The sequence below is a fragment of the Theobroma cacao genome, chromosome 5, assembly GCF_000208745.1.
Source record: "Theobroma cacao cultivar B97-61/B2 chromosome 5, Criollo_cocoa_genome_V2, whole genome shotgun sequence".
Lineage (NCBI taxonomy): Eukaryota > Viridiplantae > Streptophyta > Magnoliopsida > Malvales > Malvaceae > Theobroma > Theobroma cacao.
Window position 1 is genome coordinate 21,325,721 of NC_030854.1, and position 25,007 is coordinate 21,350,727.

General features: G+C 33.2%; 3 protein-coding genes across 6 annotated transcripts; 1 reads left to right on the forward strand and 2 right to left on the reverse strand.

Moving 5' to 3' along the window:
- Positions 3,982 to 13,869, forward strand: LOC18598670 (probable vacuolar amino acid transporter YPQ2). Of its 4 annotated transcripts, XM_018122285.1 has the most exons (15): positions 4,063 to 4,139; positions 4,230 to 4,501; positions 4,586 to 4,628; positions 5,687 to 5,713; positions 5,830 to 5,922; positions 7,491 to 7,612; positions 8,280 to 8,448; positions 8,534 to 8,656; positions 9,064 to 9,183; positions 9,876 to 9,896; positions 10,489 to 10,547; positions 10,706 to 10,796; positions 11,027 to 11,135; positions 11,320 to 11,338; positions 11,759 to 12,065. In XM_018122285.1, the coding sequence occupies exons 2-13, from the start codon at positions 4,284 to 4,286 to the stop codon at positions 11,105 to 11,107; spliced, it is 1,167 nt and encodes a 388-aa protein (XP_017977774.1). In that variant the 5' UTR covers positions 4,063 to 4,139; positions 4,230 to 4,283; the 3' UTR covers positions 11,108 to 11,135; positions 11,320 to 11,338; positions 11,759 to 12,065. The 4 variants fall into 4 exon arrangements, 3 of the variants coding, with proteins under 3 accessions (XP_017977773.1, XP_017977774.1, XP_017977772.1); XM_018122284.1 differs by lacking the exons at positions 4,063 to 4,139; positions 11,320 to 11,338; positions 11,759 to 12,065 and adding exons at positions 3,982 to 4,019; positions 13,530 to 13,869; XM_018122283.1 differs by lacking the exons at positions 11,320 to 11,338; positions 11,759 to 12,065 and adding an exon at positions 13,530 to 13,869.
- Positions 14,129 to 15,816, reverse strand: LOC18598672. Its single transcript, XM_007028279.2, has 3 exons — positions 15,221 to 15,816; positions 15,005 to 15,152; positions 14,129 to 14,523 (listed from the first exon to the last, which is right to left on the reverse strand). The coding sequence occupies exons 1-3, from the start codon at positions 15,608 to 15,610 to the stop codon at positions 14,297 to 14,299; spliced, it is 765 nt and encodes a 254-aa protein (XP_007028341.1). The 5' UTR covers positions 15,611 to 15,816; the 3' UTR covers positions 14,129 to 14,296.
- On the reverse strand, positions 17,705 to 21,184 carry LOC18598673 (F-box protein At2g32560). The gene is made up of 5 exons (XM_018122053.1): positions 20,114 to 21,184; positions 19,876 to 19,955; positions 19,468 to 19,640; positions 19,241 to 19,315; positions 17,705 to 18,107 (listed from the first exon to the last, which is right to left on the reverse strand). The coding sequence occupies exons 1-5, from the start codon at positions 20,783 to 20,785 to the stop codon at positions 17,920 to 17,922; spliced, it is 1,188 nt and encodes a 395-aa protein (XP_017977542.1). The 5' UTR covers positions 20,786 to 21,184; the 3' UTR covers positions 17,705 to 17,919.

The following is a 25,007-nucleotide window of genomic DNA, read 5'->3' on the forward strand; positions in this document are numbered from 1 at the left end:
TATTAATTATTATTTATGAGGATAAAATTTAGCGATGTGATATGTTATTGGATATGAATTGGGGCACTCTTTTCCATATAGATCATTATTTTTTACTTTTTGCCTTATCTTTACACTACATTGATTATATTTCTTAATTCACAAAGTTCAGTGTAATATCTTCTTAATTAACAAAGTTCATTGTATTGCTCCATCTTCAATTGCTATTAATGTAGGAATGCTACTAATTATTGACCATTGATGTGTAGGCGAATGTATATAAATTTTTTATTATGCGTCGTGATTCTTGAGTGGCATGTGGCTTGTGCAAATGTCAATTGTGGCGTTAGTCCGTTCAATCGAAGCACCTAACAATATATTTGTTGACATTATAAATGCTTTTGCCTTTTTAGTCTTTTCCTCTTACCTTTTTTTCTAGATTCTCTCTCTTTCTCCCTTGGATTTCTCTGCACTTTCTCTCTCTCCTATATATATAAATATCTTGGTAACTTCTTATCATTAAGATAAACTTTTGCTAACCTTTTTAATTGATAATAGTTGTGAATGCAACTTTTTTGAGGAAATCAGGGGTAATTTTGGTGTCGCAAATATGTAGTTGTCTTTGCATTTTATTTCTTTCTTCATATTATTTCAGAATGTTTATGTTCTCTCAGATTTTTCATGTGCATGAGGCATTATGGATCATTTTTTACTTTTGTTCAATGGTCATCGTAGATTTCAAATGTGCATTGCTTTTCTATTATTATTATTACTTTTTTTAAATTGTTTTCCATGTTTATGTCTATGTTTTTGTTTTCATTTATTTACTCCTTAAATAGAACATGGTGCTATTTGTTTAAACTTTTTTTTGAATAAAATGTGTAATTTTTTATATTTGGTAGATCTTAACATGGCGATTGGTATGATTTTTTTTCTTTTGTTCTTGCGGTGTAATTCCATTCTTCTTTTTGCGAGTTTTTCGCTTTATATCAAATCAGGTATGATTATTTTTCCCTTCATTTATTTATTTGGTAGCATGTTATGAAAAAAATTATGTATTGTTTATCCTTTTTAGTTTTGTTATTAGTTCACTTCATTTGATGTTAACTATTAATAAATTTGACTATTATTGCATCAAAATTCAAACTTTTATTTTTATTGTACTTTCTTTTAAGTTTTTATTGAAATGATGTAAAATTATTGTGTTTGTTTCTATTACCATATTGTCTTTTTATGCAATTGAAGTCTTTTATGATAAATAGTCAATGCTGTTATGAAGTTCACATATTGATTTGGCTCAATTTTGGTTTACTTCGTTTGATGGTTTATTAGTTAGTTTTTTTTTTTTTCTCTTGATAGCTTGAATGATTGGATCATAGATGAGAATTAGGCGTTCATTTACCGAATAAATTCAAAATAAAAAAAACACATTATCAAACAATCACAAAATATACTTTGCTGTTTATGATTCTTGAGGGTTTAGAATTTATTTTTCAGCACTTTATACACACCAGCAACTTATTTATGATATAATTATTTTGCAAATTTATTGTTATTTTATTATTACTGATCCTATAAGGTTTATATTTAAAACCTAAAGATAGTATATATTTAGATTTCTTGGTATGATTTTTCTTCGTACTTATTTATTTGTCATTATGTAAAATATCGCTGCCCTTTTCAACAACATTATACTGTGTCCTCCACTGAACATCAGGAGGAAAAATTGAGTGTAAAGTAACATTTATTGGTTTATTAATCTTTGCTACAATTGCTTTATCCGATTTGTTCCATGTTTTTTTCTTTTCATTTTCTCATTTCAATTCTAATATTCTGATGTTACTTATTATAAAAAAAAAATCATTTTAATACTCACTTGAGGAAGTTCTACTCTTAAACAAGTTTGAAGAGATATCTTAATACTTTCCTTCCTATTTACTCTAACACGCAATCAAAACTCTTTTTATGACTTCAACGTAAATAGTATAGCATGCTTAGATTGATTTCCTTTTCTAAGCCAACTTCCAAAGTATTTGGTCCATACAAAAATACAATTTAAGAATACAAATTATAACTCAAGCAACTACAACCATGAACACATTCATCATTGGTTTTTTTTTACATGCTTTAGGCATTCTTTCTACCCACATTTAAAACTTGCTTAATTACTATTTATCAATATGCTTATTGACATATTCTACATCACCTTCATATACATATTGAACCCTTGTTTGACTGCAACAAAGGATATTAATGCATGTTTAATTATTTTGATAAAAGAACAATATTAATACATGTTTATGGCTGCAAGTGAAAATTAAAACATCTCTTTTAAGATTTGTTTTAAAACCCAAGTTCTTACTCTAATTTTGTTAAAATAAGTCCCTCCGCAACCTGATAAAGAAGAAAGTTTGTTTCAAGTTGCAGAGCTCTCAATTTATCTATGAATTAGGTTGATCTAAAATCTTCAAGTTTTTTCTATGGGTAAAGATAAAATGGAGAAAAAGACATGAAAACTACTGATTGAGATTTATGGCAAGATCTTTCTGGCTGTGAAAAATGGAGGGCAAAAGACAAATTGCATTGAGAGGTGAAGTTGTTTGCTTGTGGCCATTGAATTTGATCAACAATGTGAGATACCATTTTCCAAGTGCGAATGGAGACATCCGAATCTCATCTACAAACTACAATGGGGTTAATAAATTTCCTTTCCTTACCTTCTTGGCCAGTGGCCATCCACGTGCCTTTCCCCATGCACGAGGCTTCTGTCTTCTAGGCATTGCAGCCATAAACCCAAAACAAACAAGGGACAATATTTTATACAGTGAAAACCAGCATCTAGTGGTTTCCATTTGTTTACAATATATCTATCTGATTCCACCTTACATTACCACTAATAGAGAAAGGAAAATTCTTAAATTTCGAAAACAGGATTGTGGAGTCCAAAATTTCAGTAAAACATACTTATATCTATGCCCTGCATGCATGTGGATTTTGATTTGAAAATTCCCAGAATATGACAAAATTAGAGGTTATATTTAACAGCTAATTAACTTTTGGCCTTATCCTCGAGCAGACTATATCATGTATGAGAAATGGTTGCAGTTAAATCACAAAGAAATTTCATATTTCTTAAGTTGAGACATTGTTTTAAACATATAAGTATAGTAAAATCACTATACTTATTGGTATAAATTGGACACTCAATCACTTTTCAAAAAATAAAATAAAATTGGACACTCAATCTTAAAAATTCATCATAATATTATATTAACCTTGCTCTTTCCATCTGTTAAGATAATTATTATTATACAATACTATTATTTGGTTAAGAGTTATACTGTTAATTACTTAGAGTTAGATTATGAATAAAATAATAGCTTTTTATATCTATATACGAATGTCATCGATTTTACATTAGTAAGGAATGAGATGGATTTTGAATATATAAATATGAATCTTTCACTAGTGTTTTAAGTTAAGAACGTGATCTCGTGACATTAAATTTTAATATCAACATTTTATTTCTTTCAAAATTATTATATATTTTTATAACTTTCATATATATGAATATTCATTATATATATATATATATATATATATATATTGTATTTCTCCATATTCAATATACATATTTATATACCGAAATAGAAGATCTTCTTGCATTTTCTTTCTAAATAATCCGTTTGAAAGTTATATTTTCACAACACAAAAATTTATATTATAGTAATTTTATGCAGACATAAATAACAACCTTAGAAATGTGTTTATAACAGAAGTTATCCAACGTGCAAGCAGTGATGCTTAATATGGTTGAATTGGAGAGGAGTAAGTATTGCAGAGCACAAGTAGGCGGTGGAAAAGAACATGCCTGCTGTCCCATCAAATCTCATTAATTATTATTATTATTATTATTATTGTTTATAGCAAAACAAAAACCTCCCAACCCTTCTATACATACAACAATAGATTGACCATATTTGCCCTAAGAGACATAAATGCTTTTGTTTCGGTATTTGATCTATTCTCTCTCAGCATCCGTGAGTTTCTCATCCAAAACTACTACTCTTCTTTTCTTGTTTGTTTACTATTTCCATAACAATGTTTTTCTCATGAGATAATTCGTTTCAAACAAGGGACCAACCGAATCCTTTCATTTAGTATGGAGCATTTTAATTTGTAATTATTATTTCATTTCCTATTATGACACGATTTGATAAGGAAACACATACGTATTCAAATATATATAGGTTGACGAGGTGGTAGCAGGGGAAGCAAAGGCAAATTAGGCAGAGGCAGAGATAATGGCAATTACGTGCCCAAGACGTAGGGACTGCTGGGAGTGGGCGAGAGTGTACATAAACTACTGTATTTGCAGCGCAAGAGATGAAGGGTCTTTTGCTTTGGGTTTGATCAGTGTCATAAGTTGGAGCGTTGCTGAAATCCCTCAGATTATCACCAACTATAAGGAGAAATCCATTGAGGGCCTCTCTCTCGGTTTTTTGATCACTTGGATTGTTGGGTGAGTATTTCTTCTATTCTATCACCACCTTTTCTTACTTCCATATTGTTTACCAAAAGGACTTTATCACCATTCTACTTGCAGGGATCTTTTCAATCTTTTCGGTTGTATTCTTGAACCGGCTACTGTAAGTGTTTGGCTTGTTTCCCGTATATATATATATATGGTGATTTTTACCTGTTTTGGGTTTGTTTTTGTTCCTTGTGTTAGTTTGATAGCTGAATCTAATTTGTTATCCTTTTCATTGTGCTGCTCAGTCAAATTGCATTGTTACTTTCTGTTATGTCACTTCCTTTCTTTTGCATTATTGTTATGGTATAATGTGCCTATAAGCAGGTTCAATGACGGTCTCCTTTTTCTTCACATTATTGTTATTGTCATCCAATTGAATCTTACTTTTTGCGATTTGCTTTTTCGCTTCCTGAAAAGTAAAAGCTTATATTTAATTATGAATGAACAATGGTTGAGATGTAATATTTCATATAACAAAATTAATTGATATTCGTACTTATTTCTTGCTGGCTCTCAAAAGTGAAAATCAAGCAACAACAATACCTATGCAGCCTAACTTTTTTGGCTTGGGCCTTTTGCTGCATTCAACCTAAGTTTCAAATACATAAGGAGATCTTTCAGTTCATTTTGTAATCATAAGCTTATTTCATTTTTGTTGTAGATGATGGATGAAAACACTTTTAACTGTTTGGTTTATGCTGAAGGTAGTGAACAACTGAACCAAAAATGCACTAATAAATTAAAAGCACTTGTAACTTTTTTTTTTCTTTTCTTATTTCCTTGCTTTGTCTCAGAGGTTGTTTGAGATAACTATAGTCATCTGAGTTTCTTGACACATTTGACATTGATAATATACCTACTCATTCTTTTACTCATGTCCTTATATGGTTTATTTTTCTTATTTTAAAAGTTTTAAACTTGTTTCCATATCAGACAGGTGCAACTTTTTTGCTTTCCAGTGTAAAAACATGCATCTATTCATTGCTAAAAGACATTTCACATTCGGAGAGCATGATTTTTTTGTTAGGGACACTTTATCCTCTTGCTTTAAAAAATATTAAGAATAAATTCTCGTGGAGCTCTAGTCTAGTTTGAAAGAAAAAATTATTTTGATTTTCTATAGGGAGTATTGTTGCAGCCAGTGTACTGAAACTTTGTTGCTTTTCTTTGCAGCTTCCGACACAATTCTATATGGCAGTAGTAAGAATATGCTAAACCCAAAATGTTGTTAGTCTAGTCAATTCTTAATTAACTATATTGTTCTAATTCTCAACTATTGATTTACATGACCTTCTTGCTATGATGTCAAAGCACAGTTGTATACAATGACTACATCAATTCTTGCGGCACAGACTGTATACTATGGTCACATTTATCCTCGATTAAAGTACAAAAGAGTGTGCCACAAGGTAAGAACTTAAACTACATTTCTCTTGGCAAAGTTTATGAAACAATTTTGCACATTACAAATTCGTCTCTCCTCAGAGTCAAATTACATAACACAATGGTCAAGTTAAAGCTCTGCACTCCCGAAACTGCTGAACCTAATGGAATAAAAAAACAGACTATTTTGTTAAAACGTGAGCAGCAGAGAAAAATGTTTAGTTTTTCATTAAACCAAAACTAGCTTGTATGGTATTTTTTGTTGTATATTTAAATGATATAAATCTTTTTATTGGATTTAACTAAAAGGTCAAAAACAAAAAAAAAGAATTGGGGAAGAAGATGCTAATCAATTGTGTTTTTCATGTAACTTCAGAAGAGCATATGGTATCTTATGGACTTATGTGTATTGTTATGATCATGCAAGTACATGAAAAGATACTTGGTTGTCTTCATAAGGATTTTGCAAACTTGATTTCTCAAAAATTTGATTTCAGTTGAGCTGTAGTTTGAACAATTAGATGTAGAATTGGTTCTGTCTGGTCTTAATAAAATAGATTTGATTGCTTTACCAAGTGCATGGAAGCCCATGCTCAAGGAAGTGTAAAGGGAATAAATGTAAATAATCTACTTAACCTTTTGTATTAGAATAAACTTTATGCATGGTTTGGTGGTCAATTTTTAACTGGTCCAAATATTTTAGTTTGTAGCTTGTTCAGCTTTACTTTTGGAAAACGTATTACTGCAATAGATATGAATTTTCAGTGTTTGAGGTGTTTTTGCATGAGTTTAAAAGAACTCCTGATTTGCAATAATCTTATTAAGAAGTTGATCATTGCTAACAGTTGTTTCATGTGTAAGAACAACATTGAATCAATAGATCATCTTTTACCTAATTGTACAATAGCTTAAAAATTATAGTCTCCAGTTTTTGCTTTATTCATAGTGGCTTGCCACTTGGGCGATTCCAGATATAGTGGTTGATTTATTGCATGCTTGGAAAATGAGTTTCGGAAAACGCACATATTGGGAAGGCTGGAGATTTTAGTGTCATTAGCTCTGATGTGAAGAAATAAAGCTTGAAATGCAGAAGTTGGAATTGCATTTCTAGGATATTAACTTATTTTCACTGACATTCTATTTGGACATTCAAGATGTATTTAATCTTTCTTTCTAATTTCTTGTTTGATTGTTGCTGCTTTTGCATTTAGTATGTTCCATTTTTCTGTTAATAAATTCTAAGCATACCAGGAAAAAACTTTCAAATTATTGTGGTAGGAGGTCTTAAGTTGAGAGATCAAGTCTATGTAACTTTTTATGTACCTGATATGTGATCATGGAACAATCTCAAAGAATCTAACGATGATATGCTATGGAATCTTCGTGATCTTCGCTCTGTTCTTTTCTCCATACTTGTATTTAGTTTCCCAGTAGTGGAAGGAAACATAAGTATAACATTCTGAAAGCATTGCAGGAGTATTAAACATCTTCATTGGTTTTTGATGGTTGCATTTTTTTCTATGAAGGTTTTTATTTTGTTTTCATAGATGTATTATGCTTCAAAATTCCACAATTCACTGTGTTTCATATATAGGACTCCAAAGAGCACCAACCTGAGGCTGTGGAAAAAGTTATTGATGCTGACAGATTAAGTTCTCCTATTCCTCTTCCAGCAATTAATGTAAAGAGTTCTCCGGGCAGAGAATTATACTACATGTAATTCAATATTCACCTTAAAGTTCTCACATTTGCACTATTTTGCTTGAATTTTTGGACTTAATACCTCAACAACCTTTGTACATGAGAAACGCAGACAATATGATTCATTTTCCTTTTTTTTTTTAGTTTGCATCTGGATTCTGTTATTTTTTTGGAATATTTAGGTTCACTGAACTTAGAATTGGTTCTGCCATCCAAGTTAAAAGATCAAATTTCAATATATGCCTCCTGGATTGTCATTTAGTTAAGCATATGTAACAGACTTAGAATTGGTTTACCCATTTCCCAGCCTACGTGTACACTTGCAAATACATATACTATTTAAATTCTCTTCATTCCATTATATTTGACTGTATGTCACTTTTTGGATGTTCAACAAAATTTTGGGACATTTAGGAAGAAAAAGTAACTGATAGAGGCATGATGCAGACACAAAGATAAACTTAGAGCGAGTTTTCTCATACTTTTTCAGATCCTGAAAGAAGGTTAGAAACCTAGTTTTCTGTGACTAGTACGACATGTAATGAATCAAACTACTTCAAGGTATATGTCACATTGAAAGATAGAGGTCACAGAAAACCTTCTGCATATTTTGATATGCCCAATGATGCATATAGTGATGATCTAATAGTTTCAGTTTGTTTTTATATATATATTATGTTAGGTCAGCTAGATCTCTATCAAGAAGTCATACTCCCACAGCAGGATCCTTCCTCGTACAAAGAATGACTCCTCCTTCTCATACAAGAAGTTCAGTTGAAGAGCCATTGCTCAGTGCACATGTTTCTGCCCAGTCTGCCTCTCCTCCAAGCTCCAAATCATTGTTATGCTTGGTGACTATTAATTAACTTGAAGAACTAGCGTCCTATTCTAGTCTAAAAAGAATGTACTATATGAATTAACTTTTCTCTGTTTCAGGTATCTGTATTAATGTTCATTGCCACATTTAATTCCCAGCTCTCAGCATTTAATAAACTTCACATAGAGCATAAGATAGTAAATCAAGGATTCGTGATACAAATTGGAAGAAAGCTTCTCCAGGTAGTTCAACCTGCAATTAGTTTCCTCTATACTCGCATAATCATTTGCTGGAACAGCACATTTATATGTATAGCCTGATATTAAAGCATTATAGAGTTTCTCCTAGGCCTCCTCTATCCAACATGTTTGTTAACCCTAAGTTATTTATTTTTTTATTGGCATTACCTATTTTATTTGACTTCCTGTTGTAGCATGTCAAAAATTTGGAATTCATCTCTGTTGTGGATAAGCATGTAAATTGGATGCCACCATGTTTTAGGGAATGCGAAAGCTCTTGCATGCCTATTGGCTCCATAGCTCTTATTCTTTATGCCCTTTTGTTCAACTAGATTGAACTCATTGTGATATTTTAAATCAAACTTTGCTCAAGAGGAATAGGTGTCACTAACCATTTACTGGGATTTCAGGTAAATGCTGCGTCATTAGGAGAAAGTGGTATTGGAGGAGGCAGCAGGGTTGGAACTTTTCTTGGTTGGGCAATGGCAACTATTTACATGGGTGGACGCCTTCCCCAAATTTGCTTAAATGTAAGTTTTGCAGGAACCAAATGAGTAGTGTGTTTTAACTGTTTCACATAAAAAGATGAAAGTGTTTAAATGCTATATGTTCTTCTATTTTGACTTGATTGCTCATGTCCCCTTGAACTTTCAATTTTAAATTTCTAATCCTTCAACTTCTTAGTAACTATAGTGTTAGACTGAACTTCTATTAGATGTGTATAAGTATGGTTCTTATACATTGGTAACTTGGGGCAAGCTAGCATCATATGTAAGACTTCCCCTCCTTGCCAGACCAAGTAGAATAAGCACAGTTCCTCCACTTACTACCTGCTGATCCTAAAATGAAATATAGCAAAGGATATCAGGATTAGAATTCTAGGGCTTTAGATAAAACAGGATCTAATAGCATGATACTCAACCATTAGACCTAAATGCTTAAGCTAGTAGATTGGGGCCAAACTAATATTATGTCTGTTATAGTATTAAACTCTCTTTCTAGTTGTCACAAGTTTTGTGATACAATGTGATTTTTTCACAAAGCATGTGTTTAACAAAAGAATTATTATACTTTTGACTGGTGAAGGAAGGATTGCCTTGGTATCTATTCTTTATATGTCCAAAATCATGAAATTCTTTGGCAACATTTAGTTTTAAGCTGACAACTTGAATATCAAGTATTTGAGTTGAACTTAATGTAGTTTTCCTGTTCAACTTTGCAGATTAGAAGAGGCAATGTAGAGGTAAGCACATTCATTAATATTTTAGTTCTCAATACCCACATGCAAGCAAGGACACACACACAAAATTTGGTGCCGTGTGCTGCTCCTTTTTGTTTATAAAACTTTTTGAATCACTGGAATAAGCATGTAGCATATTTAGAGCTTGTTTTTTCTGATTGGGATTAGAGGAAAAAGTATTCTCTGAAGTGGAGCTTATTGAAAAGTGCTTTGGAATTATAATTATTTGAAAGAATTAATAATATCTTTTTGAGCTCAAAAACTTCGTTTAATACCTCTGTCAATTGTTAATGCAGCCTTTTCTTCCCGTAAAACTGCAAATTGGAGCTTGAACATTTAGTCTTGAGAGCTTATTTTCAGCTTTTAGAAAAGTTAAAAGACTTTTGTCAAATGCTGCTTAACTATACGAAATAAAACAGAAAAATGCTTTTGTAGCTAGTCATATAGGCATGACACTTAATATATAGGTCTTTATCATTGACACCAAAATGAGAGAAATGAGAAAGAGAGGGAGGAAGGCTGGGAGGGGACATGTTGTATTTATATCAATTTATATGCAGGGGCTGAATCTTGTATGGCTTGTCCGTGTATGCAGGGTCTGAACCCTTTTATGTTTATGTTTGCTTTGGTTGGAAACTCCACATATGTTGCTAGGTAAATTTGGTCAACTCATCATTGATATTTGGCTTCACTTTGAGTCATATTTATCACTTTATTGAGTGTGGTTTGTACTTGAACCATTTCTCAGCTACCGAATGGTGCATTTTGGTTCCACTGTTTTTGTTACCTTTCCTTTATTTGTTTCCCTGTAGCATACTTGTCGAGAGCACGGATTGGTCAAGAATCAGACCAAATTTACCGTGGCTGGTGGATGCAGCAGGATGCGTGCTGCTTGATACTTTTGTATCCTTATTAAGGATGGTTCTGATATGATACTTTTTAATTTTAATAATGGAAGTGTTATTTAGAATCACAAACCCTGGGATGTTTTTTTTTTTATGTTCAGTAGCACTTTTTTATTTTTATGGTGTCCCTTATGTTGCCCACTGTTTCTCCTTATTATCATTAATTGAGTTGCTACAGTCACCTGAAAAAATTTCATATTCTTTGTAGAACCTTAGTGCATTTTGCAGATACTGATTCAGTTCATATACTTCTGCTATTGGGCACCTCAAGATGCAGAGAATAAGCATGAAAACTTGAATGCATCGTAAATGATGGCAAAATAGCCTTTTGTTGAAGGTTCTCTCTTTCTCTCTCTCTCGTGTCAGTTTTTGTTCATATGTGTGCATGCGTCTGTTTAAGGGTCTAGGTAGTATTTATAGTTAATATAAATTTGAATGCTTTAGATGATTAGTGGGCTTTACTAGTAACTTCCTTGATGCTCTTCATGCCATAATGTTGAATTCTCAATTTGCTTACACAGTTATCCTACATGAACAATGGTTTTACCTTTTTTTTTTTTCTTTTTCTAATTAGGAATAAGAGGTGATTTTAACTGAAATTATAGTTTGGGAGATAAAATGTGGTTATTATTAGGCTATTGCCTCAGCCACAAAGGTGTTTTTATTCCCTCAGATAGGAGAAAATGCTGGAGAAATTTATTTATTTATTAACTTACTTTTATTTCCTTTCTTTAGTTATATATACTTACTAGTTTCTTCTATGTTCTTGGGGAAATAAAAAAAGGAGTCTTTTATTCTTTGGTCATTCTTGTCAAGATCACAGACAACTTGCATTTTTTAACTCATTAATAGTAGGTAGTTTGTACATATACATATTTGTATATAATCTGATCCTAGTCAGATATCTATGAAAATGTCTACATGAGAAGAGAATGGGCCTCAGAGAAGTAAACTTCTATGGTCTGTGTGATTGAGCAAGCTTGCAAGCTTTAACTGTGTTACAATTTTAAGGTGACAAGTGGCAGACACAGACCATAGAAGTTTCAACGCCACATTATGTGTACTGATTGCCCATACTAGTTCTTTTGCTGTACGAAGAATGAAAGCTATTTATTTTTTTATTGGTGAAGGTCAAGAGGAAAGGAATTTGTTATTATCCCAATTCCACATTATGTTTAGGAAGCAGACAAATACCAAATCGTATTTTAGACTGTATTTAAGTGCAGTTATAGGTTTTATATATGGAACTTCTGTTGTTTTCTCTCCATGATGAAAATCTCTTCAGTTTCTCTAGCAATGTCTAATGACACATCTGCTAGACCACAGATTCTTTTACCTTCCCTGATCTTGTCTAACAATCTTTTGCCTTCTAACACATTGGTGTCATGATCATTTGCTGCTTGCTTCTTAACTAAAGGCATAGCCTGATACCAATTTGCAGGATTATATCACAGATTTAAGCTATCAAGTAGCAAATACATGTATGCTATATTGGGGAACATATATTTAGGATTAAATTGGATTTGGTTACTTATAGTAAGATGTGGGCATGATATATGTAAAAGTAGAAAACATTCAACATAGACATAAATTTGAGAAAGCATAGCAAGATGAATTTAAAATTCACTAATTTCATTTAGGGATTTGAAATTCACTACTAAGTAGAAACCTAATAAATTCATGCATTTTAATTTAATCACAATAGTCATGTTTTATAAGTTCTAACTTCTAATTGTGTAATTTAAACCATATTTGAAATAAAAATCCCTCCTTTGAAATTCAAGTTCTAAACGTTACCATAATGTGTTATCTTAAAATAATTTGCTCTGTTAGACTAAATACAGATATAAACCGTCAAGTAGAAAACACATAATCGTGTTAGCTTAGAATGGTTTGCTTTATGCTATGAAATCACTGATTTAAACCATTTGGTAGCAAATAGATGCCAATCTTAGAATGGTTTGCAATATTCCTGTATCCACAAGTTTTGATAAAAACAAATCTATGAAAATCAATATTCAAAAGGTCTTCGCTACATCTTTGCATTTTATAGTTTCGTGTTGGCGTTTACATCATATGAATCTATCACCTTGAAAAGTAATTTGAAATGCAAATGCGGGATAAACTATTTTGTTGGCATCATACTAGTGGTTGGAATAAGTTGGTACTGGTAATATGATGAGTTCCTTTAGTCTAGATGCCATTCACATATTTTATGACGGCTAGAGGTGAGGATGGCAGATTAGGCTTTCTTTCTTTGTCTTTTTGGAAGATTTTTTTTCATTCATTTATTCAAGTTTTGGCATTAAGTGGGCATTCAATTAGAGCCATTGTACCATGTAAAACCCAAACATGAGAGCTTATCATCATAGTTACTATGACTACTTTTGGTTGCGTCTAAACTCTTAAGTCTGCCATATTGATAGTAATTGTGCTAGGTGTACATTCATTGTGTTGCTTTATATACGTGTCTTGACATTTTACAAAAACTGTTTGAGATAATCTTTGTGGTACATGTACACATTGAGAAGTATGTGTCCTGATATTTTGTACTGTGCCCACTAGTTTCGCAATGTATCCTGAATACTGTGAACAAGTAGGGACTAATAATTTGCTAGGAAAGGCAGCTGATTTTTTCATAATTTCAAGGTTATGCACAAATTTGTTTATCCAGATTGCTCGTCTCCTTGTTATCTGCTCGAGTTTACTTTTATTGATCATTGCTTGCCAGGGATTCTTTTCCAATTGGAATAAAGGTTTGAAGATGCTTTCGCGGAGCTGGAGGATATGTAGATGACGTGTGTTATTTCTTTTATATGGGTGATAAGTCTTCTTAGTAGCAGCCTTTTCCAAAGATCAACCAAACTAATGCCCAGCCTTACCTGATTAAACAGTGCTAAATCTTGGATTTGTTCAGTCAGTGGAGAGGGATGATAGTTGCTTTTGATGGTTTGATGTATCTTGGCAAAATTTCTGTAACCTCTGTTACTGCATTTTTGCCTTCCTTTACCCAGTCATAATTTTGCTTTTAACTCTCTCCTAGTTGATCAAAGAGTCCAACTTATCTTTCACATCTACTCTCTATTCCTCAAGGCAGTAGCTTTAAATACCTTTTATAGTAATCCTGTGCAATTTAAACTTTCAAGTCTAAAAGCCTGCAAAGACTCCAAATGAAACTGAGAAAGGAGAGATGGCAATTCAGATTCTGTTTAAGCTTCTCTTTCGGTTTTTGAAACCGGAACAAAATAATTGATGCCTAACCATTACATTGCTCCTTTCTGGTTTTGTAGCACATAGGGAGTCTGTTGTTTTCTTATCACAAAAACTGGCTAATGAATATTTTGGCCTGTCTCAATCTCATCTAGCTCAAAAGATGAAACAAACTTCAATTTGATCGAACAATCAGATATTGTACATTATATCACATGCTTTAGACCACAGCCATTTGAAAGGATCAGAAATGGTATATTTACAATATACTGTACAAAAGGCTAGTGACTACACCGAAAGATGCCTCTCAGCTGCTTGAAGAATTGGAAGCCTTACCCTTGGAGATGGAGCTGAAGCCTGAGCAGATCCATAAGATCGCTGAGGGCAAAATACAATGTACATAACTTGATTAGGATCAGCTTGTAGATGATAAAGATGCTGCCCGGCCGCATAGCCTCCAAGGAGAAGGTATGACCTCTCTGACTGCTCCATTGTCACACATAGATCATCACCACCTGGTTTGCTAAGTATTATTAGGAATTTATTGTGTCAAATTAAGTAAATGACTATCATTGGGACGAGGTTCTGTTAAATGCGGTGACTTGTAAATATTTGGGTGGTGTGAATGCTGGCTTTCAAGTTGCAATAAGGTATGGTAAGATGAAGCTGCTGGTGCAGAGTCCAAGCAATCATTTAGGTTCAAACAAAACAAACCCAGACTGGCTAGACTCTGCTATGGTGGTTGACGATGTAGAATCGGTTGGCATCATTATGTAAAGTTGCTTCCGTCTCACATGCTTATTGTCATGCTAATTTTGTAGCTCATAACATAGCTAGGATAAGTTCTGACTTCAATCTGAGGTAGTATGGGTTGATTCTTCTGCCTGAGGGCGTCTTTCGTGATGTACTTGATTATTATTATTTGAAACGAAGTGTTGTCATTTTCATCTCAAGGAAACAAGAAAGTAAGGAAAAGATGAAAACAAGAGAACTTACAGGCAGCCAGCTCAATTTGAGTGTTATAAATGAAGTCGAGAACCGCAGCAATGTCTTGCTCAAAGTCATAGAATGGTCCACTCTCGAAATTCATCTTCCTAAGTTTACACAGTCCTTCTCCCAACTCCATCATCGCTCCCCTGTGGTTCTGCATAAGATTTTCATTAGAATATATGTATATATGAATCAAGACAGCAACGTTATTTCAGTCTCAACCTGGTTAAAAAGGTGGTGGAATCCGACAGCACATTGTAGAATGCCATGAATGAGGGTTCTGGTGGGATCCTCGGCATTGTTCCACAAGTCCTCAAGCAGGTCATGGCACTTATAGTATTCCCTTTGGTTGAAAAGGGAAACTGCCTCGTCAAAGCTACAATTCTCGTCGTCTTTGCTATCTGCGCTGCTGGAGTATCGATACGAGACGCCCAAAGACTCTGACCTCCTGTGGCCTTTGGAATGAGCACAGGTTCGAATCGGAGATGGAGATAGGGGAAGAGAAGGAAAGAATTTGGGGTTATAGTTATGGAAATGAAGGGGGCAAGGAGGAGTTGAGTGTCGAGGAGAATACAATGGGGAGCAGTATGGCAGTTTGAAGGCAAGTGCCATTTTCTCCTGGTGAAGAGGAGATTGAATGAGAGCCTTTCCCTTCTGGGCTCTGCCCTCTGGGTAGAATGATTTTTATGTTTTATTTTGTTCTGGTGTGTGGTGGTGGCAGTGCGGGAGAATTTCCCTTTAAAAAATATCTTGGGAGGAAAACAGAAGGAAAGAATTGTTAGACCATCTCACTTTTTAAGGATTACTAGAAAGAGCTCCGCGCGTTGTGCTCGGGCGGCACAGTTGCGGATATGGAGCTTGTTTTTTTAACTAAAAGAAATGTCTAAAAATTGTTACAATATTGCTCCAAAATGCTCACATACAAAATGAAAATTCAGTCAGCTATACTGAAAGAAGTCCCAAAAACAGACCAAACAAGAGAATCAAACAGTAAAGAAGAAAGATGCAATCATGAAATATCGCTAGCAATTAGATCGAATCCAATGATCTTGCATTCATATCCGGTGTTCAACAAAATGAAGGGTAATAATATCACTATTTATCATTCTATACGTCCATTCTCATCTTATTTACAAGATACATGATTTTTTTAAGAGAATTGTTTTCATTCTTCAAATATAAGGTGTTTTTGAAAATAGTTCTCTGTATAATTTTGATTGTTTTTAGTCAAAGGATAAAATTTTTTGATAAAAATACTCTTAAATGAAACTTTCTCAATTATGCGCATTTCATACACGTGCAGATAAGTGAAAAAAATTAGATATGATCAGAATTTGATGAAAGACAATTTATTAAAAGTAAAACTTTCCTCTTGTTGCAGGATATGATAATGATTTTCTCTTATTTATTATACATTGTCGTAGCCAAAAACGATTAGTGTGTTTTGAAGAAGATTTAAGTTTTCAAAATCTTCTTTTTTGATTAGTGTGTTTTGGAATTTTTTAAATTTTGTTTTTCTTCAGGTTTTCCTATGGAGAGGTTTGGTTTTTCAGAATCTTTCTCCTTGGATTTGTTTGTTGGAACTATGAAAACTTTATTATCTTCTTCTTTGGACTTGTAGATTTGTGAGAGTTTTGAAGACTTTGTTATTCAAAATCATTTTCTTCCCCAAATTTGTGTCAAAATGCTAGCTTAGAGGCTTCCATGTGAATTTAGTGTTTTATGTTTTTAATTTTAAAATTATTTTAATTTAATTAGACATAAAATGTGATGTGACTCAAATAATCTTTTGATTGGCCAAACTCAAGTGTTTGAAATTTAGTTGACCAAATTTTAATTCAATCTCTGAACTATCTTACTTTATTTAAAAATAAATTAGACGGCCAAACTTGAATTTATCTTTAAATTATATCGATTTATTTAAAAATAAAATAAATGACAAATGAATTTTAATTGATTCAACCTTGTATCTTTGAGATAATTAATCAAGAAATTAATTATTTTACAATTAATTATACGGCTAGCTTAAATGGTGTCATTAAGTTCATATGACAATACATGATTTATTTTCAAGAAATTTTTTTAATTTATTAATTTCAAAAAACATGTGATAATTTATAATTAAATAAAATATTATACGAAGAGCCAATACGTTGAAAAATTAACTATTACAATGTAAGAATCAAAAGACTTAGTAATCAAGTTAAAAATATTAAAATATTCGAAGATCTAACTACTCATAAAAAAAAATAAATACTCGGATAATTGTGTAAGAAAATAGAGAGCAAGAGCCCTGGACCACAGCTCAAACTTAAGTAGGTAACCTGTGGAGGCTGGTTGACCATGAAACGTCTTCCAGGTTGGCCTTCCAGTAGTCCTCCAAGTCCAACTCCAAAATCCCAGCCAGGCTTAGCTCAATAGTGTTCCAAAGTAAAAATGACAAGAGGGAAGAGTTAGAACAGAATTGTCCCTCTCACTCTCAATAAAAACATGCTCCTTTTTTTTTTAATTAAAAAAAAAATTCGAATCTTACTCTTTAGATAAAAAATCATGCACCAACCAATGAATCAAATGTTCGAGAGTCAATGAAGACAAGCTACTTGAAAGCTAGAATATTTGATAGAATCCATATGCTATATTAGTTGGAACCTCATTGCCATTTGAGAGTTCAGACGTCTAATTTCTTACCATGCACGGCTTTGAAGATTTATGAGCAAAAATTATGTAGCTTGGTGCTCAAGGTACAATTGATGTGGTGAGGTCAAAAAGTATATATAGAAGCCTAATGTAAATGTTATAGAATAGTTTCTGTATATGGATTTTAAACTTTTTTTCCATTCACAATTCAAGGAGCAAGAAAAATAAGGGTGGCATATATATATATGTACAAAGCATGAGGGGAAAAAAGCAGATACTTGGGACTATTCTAAGACTTGATTCGGCCACAGACGTTTCCACATTAAGATCTCTTCTTCCTTGCAAAGCTTTCTTATTCCACCATAAAATCCATCAGCTTCATTGCCTACTTCTCTATGGTCTTTTCTGTTGATTATTGTTTTTCTCCATCTCGAGCTAGCAGGGTACTGGTTGAACTCTAGTATCACTGCATCTGTCAACAAAGATAATGGTCAAATCAACACATTGTTTCTAGAAAAAACTTCTTAAAGAAAGAGTCGAAAGAAAGGTTTGAGGATTTATGCATACTAAAAGGGTAGTTGAGAGCAGAGGCATTTGCAAATTTTACAACAAAGTTTACATAATTGATGGCAGATGTTTCATGGGTGAACTATTTTGCAACTTAGTTAACCAAGTGCTTCATGAAATTCTGAACTCAGGGAAGCACATATTATGTTCCTGCAGTAACTACAGGTGTTATTTTTATCTTAAAAGTGTCAAGAATGTTCCTTTTCTCACAAGGATCCAGTTACAAGGGATTTTGAGGGTTATGACCTCTTAAGGAATCGAGACTGAAAAAAAAAACAGGTGTTACTACAGAAGCAGGATGCTTTTTTGTTTTATTGTCACCATTCAAGCAAGATGAAATTTATTAGCACCATAGTTCCCTGCCAATAGCCTGTTATGCATGTTAGCACTCTGGCATTTCCCTTCTCTCAGTGGAGAATAAAATGCTAAGAGGTGAGAAAACTCCATTCCTACTCAAGATGAAAACTGATGATATCCATCTGAAGAAATGAATAAATGGCTGGTTTGAAGTTTGAAGAACATGGCATAGTGTAATTTAATTTATACTGTAGTTTTTTTTTTTTTTAATCTAAGATTATGATTGAACTTAATTTATACTGTAGTTTATTGGAGAAAACTCCTCATTTCTTGTTAGACGAAAATAATGAAAAATCGTATTTGTTAGCTATGATCCGTAGTTTCAGGGCCACTGACATCTTACATCTACAAGGACAGAAAACATACACATTGAAATCACAATCACAACAATAAACTATGGTCCAATGAGCCGTACTACTATAAGTTAGCAACTTTGATATATCTATGGAGGCCTGCACTGCATTATCTTTCAAGTTTTTGAAATGTAGTTCTTTTTAATTGGCCTAGAATGCTGCAATCAAGACGACCCTAGTTCTGAGAATTTTTCATCCAGGCAATGCAAGGCAGAACTGCCCTGCATATTTTGGTTTTATAAGAAAATTTTTAAGCTGGCTTACTTTGCTGTAAACTTTTTTCAGGAAAAATAGAAAGTAATTTGAAAGGCTTAAATTGTTTTCTCACCTGTATATTGGCAACGGCAGTGATTTTCAGCTCCATCACATGATTCCAAGTGGCCGACGACACCATACCACCACCCTGCAAGAAATTAAGCTCCAACTGAGTAAAAATTTAATGTTAAGCACCAAGCATTCAGAGCAATCAAGGATTTAAACTGTGGATTGAGTTCACATAGGAAAATAACATTTATTGTTTTTCTCAAAGGTCAGACCTAATGTGTGGAAACTCACCATAGGGGAATTCTTTATTTCTTCTCCACTGGATCTCAATATGATCACCCGGTTTTAAGTCAGGTATGCAATCAGAAATGTGAAGAACATGTGAAGGTGTATCAACTGGTGGTACTCTTAACCTATCCCAGGATATATACTCCTCTGTTGTTCGCTGCCCGTGAGGTGAGTACCTAAACTTCAAAATACAGCTTGAGTAAGGAGCCACATAGAAGCATATAAAATCACTTTTTAACTCACTTGTTTTAACTCTTAGATTGGGTTTGAAATTCCTTTGATTTTAGCAAAACAAGATCAATAGAGAAAGCGGATTGAATTTGATGAAAGTTTGAAAGTTGAGTGCTCGCAAGTCAAATGTTCAAATTCAGATGCTTGAAACTGTGGATTAAAAGAGAAATCACACTATACCTTGCCTGGAAGGTGTCTGTCTTGGAATCATAGCAAAGTTTGGCATCATAACATGATAGCATAAACCCAGCATGTCCATTCTACAACCCATCACAAAAAAAGAATTTTTCACTCAACTTTTTCTACAGCAAAAATAGCAGTTCTGATGAATTTTATAACCAGCAACATATATGTGGTGAAGAATCAATGTGAAAAACATATGATTTAGAACTGAAATAATTATCTGCAGGCCAATTACCTCACGATTATAGACCTGTGCCGGGAACCAGAATTTTCCAGTTTCCAGAGATAGATACCAGGACATCATTGAATCATTTGGCAAATCAGTTTTCCGCTGGCTACTACTGCCTTCTAAATTTGGTGTAAACCAAGAGAAAGGCCACATGTTTGTAAGAGATCCCAGAAACCCCTTTTGCTTACTTGGACCTAATAGGTTCGGTCTCTTTCTTGAAGCAATATGCCATTGCCATTCCCTATGAGCAGCATCGCCAATCACTTTACCCCATTTCTGCTTCATGTGTTTCTCCCACAGATGATCGCTTGTACATCTCTCCCTAAAGGAAGAGCAGACACCTGCCATGCTACACAGTCCAGCTGGTGAAAGGCGCTCTAGAATGCATTCTAGAGTGAGTTCAGGCAAATCCAGCAGAGAAATCCTTTCTTCCTCCACATTATCCACCTTGGGACCAAGCCTCATCTTCTTTCTCAATGTCAAGATCATAGGAAGCTGATAGAAACAGATTCCAAGCCTACCCTTTTGGAACCAGGACACCATAAAGCTTGAGAATCCTTCCCAAAACCATGGAGACAACAATCTCCACTCGCCCTTCATTCTTGGATATTGGTTCTTGAAAGACAATGACTTGGATAGAAGAATAAAAGAGAAACAAGATATCAAGAATAAAAGCATTGGATTGAATGACACTCTTAAATCTCAAGAATTGCTGTGTTCAAGGCTCAAGCTGTGGTATATAAGAACAACATAAATAGACATGAAATGAAACTATATACCATATATATACCATAAGGCTATAAACAAAGCGAGTATATTATGTAGGGGTTTATGTTTATAGATTATAATAGGAATATTTTTATGGTTGTGTTTTCACTTTGATTAAATTTTATGATAAAGAAAGATGAACCAATTAGAGGCAAAATTGTGGTGTGTCATAGCGAAATGGACGGAGTTGTCAAGTGGACCTCAAACACAAAGCCTGAAACGTAATAAATGGCAGCCACCTTAGCCGACAATTCATTGATTGCATCTACTTGGGTCGTTAGATTATTTCTTTCTTTCTTTTGCTGCTTACAAGTTTGATTAGCAAATGCAAAGATGAGCACCGTAAGAGAAACAATAGGCTTGCACCTTGCTGGCTTTGTAGCCTTTTAGCTATCAAGTTTTAAAGCCATTGGCTCATCCCAATACAGTGTATTCAATTCCCATTGCCACAACACAGCACCCCCCCCGCCCCCCCCACCACGTGGGACTGGGGGAAATGATAGCCGAATTGTACGGACTATGGGGGACAGCTGGCAGTTTTAGATTGAGAAGATCAAAGGAATATGTTAGTTTATTATATAAAAATCCAGGGACAAAATCTAGGGAACAAGGCTTGTTAGATTTACGTGAGGAGAAGCCACATGTCCAAGTCCAGGAATACAGAGAGAAGAAGCTAGAAAAATGGTTTAAGAAATATTGGTAGGTTGCTAACTCATCAAACTTAGTTGAGTTGGATAGCAGGAAGAGTCAAAAACTGCAAAATTTAGCTTAACCAAAAACTTGGGAATCTCAGCCTGAAAATGTAAATAAAGAAAGAGAAAATTGTTGTTGAAGGTGGGAGATGAGGATTAAGTTGAAGTGGGTCCCAAGTGAATTCATCCAATTCACTCCAAAGGGGAGAAAAGGACTGATATCTGATTGATGGGTTGCTTTTAAAACATTGAAGAATGGAAGGGGGTGGGATGTTGATTTGTCACAAAGCCATAAAAAAGCCAACCTCATTACTTGGCCTAACTTCCACCAAACTCTCAACACCTCCCTTCCCCCCCCCCCCCCCCCCTACGCACACCACAAGCTTTAATCTTCAAAGCTTTTACCCCTGCCCCAAAACATGAAATTTTGCCAACAAAATTAATTAATGCCCCTAACAAAGTATGTGACTGTGACTTTGTTGAGGTCAATCAAACCAAAGCTTTATTTTTTCCATCCATTTTGCCTTGTGACACATGATGATGCTCCCAATGTCCACTAGCATAGGATTTTTCATGCTATGCTATAACCCTATATGACCTAATTATGTTAATTATTGTTTCCTTTTTTTTTTGTTTTGTTTTGCCCACTTCATTTATGTAAAAGAAGGTAAAACAGGTTTTTATATAAAAAAAATACTTTAGGAGCTTATTAAATATTTTAACTTATAATCAGTTAATTTTGCATGCTAATAGTGAATTTTAATCGAGTTTTATAGTTTCAATATTTTGATTTATTTTTTATTGTTAGGTTATATGCTTTATTCATTTTCTTAATATCCAAATTCAATTTGTATGCCATTGTACTATGGAAGAGTTAATTCATGAGATAAGTTTGTCCGACTCCATAATAAATGATCTTGCATTTGAATTTAGGGGCAGGTATTAATTAGTCTCGAATACAAGATTCTATGATATATATATCTCTTACTTTATAACAACTTATCTATATCGGATTTTATGTAGAAAAAATATTCAAGTTGTGTTTGTATGTGAATAAATTGATTGGTGGGTGATTAAATTATTTGCCAAGCAATCGTAGGGCATTCAAAATGGTAGATTTAACAAACGGAAAACTCTTTGGAAGTTGTGTGTGTTAAAACATAGATCCACAATTGGAAGTTGTTAGCTTAAATGGAAGTTAGAAGAGCAATTAAACTAATTATGGAAAAAACTGATAAACCCAAGGCCTAAACTATGGTTTCAAATTTTAATTGAAGTTTGTAACAAATTAAACTCTGGCCTCGAAATATGGGTTTTAGACTCCACAAGATATTATCACTTTGCTTAAACTTAGAAATGCTTGGATGGAATACTACTGTCGGAAACTTCCATAACTTAGCATGTATATTTGCTTGAGGTGATTTCATTGGGAAATGCTAAAAAAATCCATATATATAACAATGTAAATAGTCCAAGTATGAAACTTTTATGACAGATTTGGCTGGGAGGAATGACAAATTTATTACTTTGTTTGGTTGGTTTTGGTATTAACGAATAGTCATTATTTAAAAATACAAAATAACTAATATCGACTCTCCTAGTATGAATTATTCTGTCCCTTAAGAAATAGAGTCTAAATATTTTTAAATAAAAATACTCCTACTCATTTTAAGAAATTAATAACCCTATCGTATAAACCTTTTTTCCTCAAGTGGTGAGGATTAAGAAAACAAGAAGTGGGTGGAGAAAGCGACGAAGTAAAGGCAACCCAATAACCTCAAAAGCTTAAGGCTAAATATTTAAATGAAGTCTTTTTTATTGAAATTAAGAAAATGAGGCCTTTTTATTGAAGTTGAGGAAGAAAGAGAATGAGGAAAAAAGAATTCAAAAGCGAATTTTATAAATTGAAAAAAAATTAATTTTATATATAAAAAAATAGTTGTTGGAGATCATTAAATACATGTTATCATTAGTTGATTTGGAATAATAGAAATAGTTGGGAGTTAATAGCATTATGGGAATTGGGAAGTGACAAAAAATTGAGATTTATTAAGCACATACTTAGCAAAGTGAGAAAATATATCATTTTATTAACTATCTTGACTTTTACATATTTTTTAATAAGAAATTATATAAATAGTTGAAAATTAATAAGGATGTGTGAAGTGAGAGAAAATAGATATTTGTTAGGCATGAGAAGATAGGTAGATATTTTATTAATTATCTTAATTTTTGTATATTTTTAATATAATTAATTATATTATTATAAAATTATGGGACTTATGAAAATTTGAGGGCTAAAGCAATGGCTTTGGTGGCTTTATGCTATAGTCGACCTTGATGAAGCACTGCGAATGGAAAAAGTTGAGTAAAGAAAATATTTGGAAAAGCTTTAAAAGCGTTTTGAGAGTAATCTTTGATCAATTTCTAATCTCTTGCTTAATTGCCAAACTCCTATATTTATATGAAATAGGAACACTTTCTTAGGAGCAGTTGGTAGAAGGAAAACACTTTTAGGAGAACACATTTTGTATGGAAGAACGTGCTTGTTATGGGAAAAACATATCCACTATATGGAGAACATCTTATGGGAATAGCACCTTGAAGAACGACTTATTGGCCATTATGAGAAGAGCATGTAATTGGATAGTGTTTTTAAGAGAACACATTTTGTATGGAACAATGTGATTGTTATAGGAAGAGCACATTCATTATGGGAAGAATGGCTTATAGGAAAAGCAACTTAAAGAACAACCTATTAGATATTATGGGAAGAACAAGTAATTGGATAGTGCTTGTGTTAACCTTGATTTATATCATGTTTTGATTTGACAAAAATCATATGTTTTCTTGAACTTATTGTCAAGTATTTGAAATTATCTCAAATATATTTTTAATCCCCTAAGGTTACATATTTGTTTGGAAAGCCATGCATCTTTAGAAAACACCTTATAAGATTTCAAACAATACATTTTCAACTAAGAAATCAAGAATGAACATGCCTCGAAATGTTTATTTAAATATAGGTACAAGGCAAAGAGGAAGTTGTTGGAGAGAAGTATCAAAAAGCTAAGGAAACCTTAAGAAACAGGCTAAGAGTCGATCCTAGAGAAGCTTAAGTTGATTTGAAAGTTGGAAAAGTGGGAAACATGAAGATTATACAGTCATAGTTGACTATAGAGGAAGCATAGTCGACCTTAACAAGTCAAAAGCAAGAAAAAGTAAAGATTACATAACCATAGTCGACTATACAGGAGGTATGGTCGACCTTGACAAGTCAAAAGCCAAAGGAAGTCAACTTTAAATAGACACAGTTGATTATAAGAGAGGCATAATCGACTATAGAAGGCCAGATTTGAAAAATGCACTTTTTCTAGAAGTTGATTGATTAAAGGAAGTCTATACTCGACTATAGAAACCTTAATTGAGAAATTTAAAGA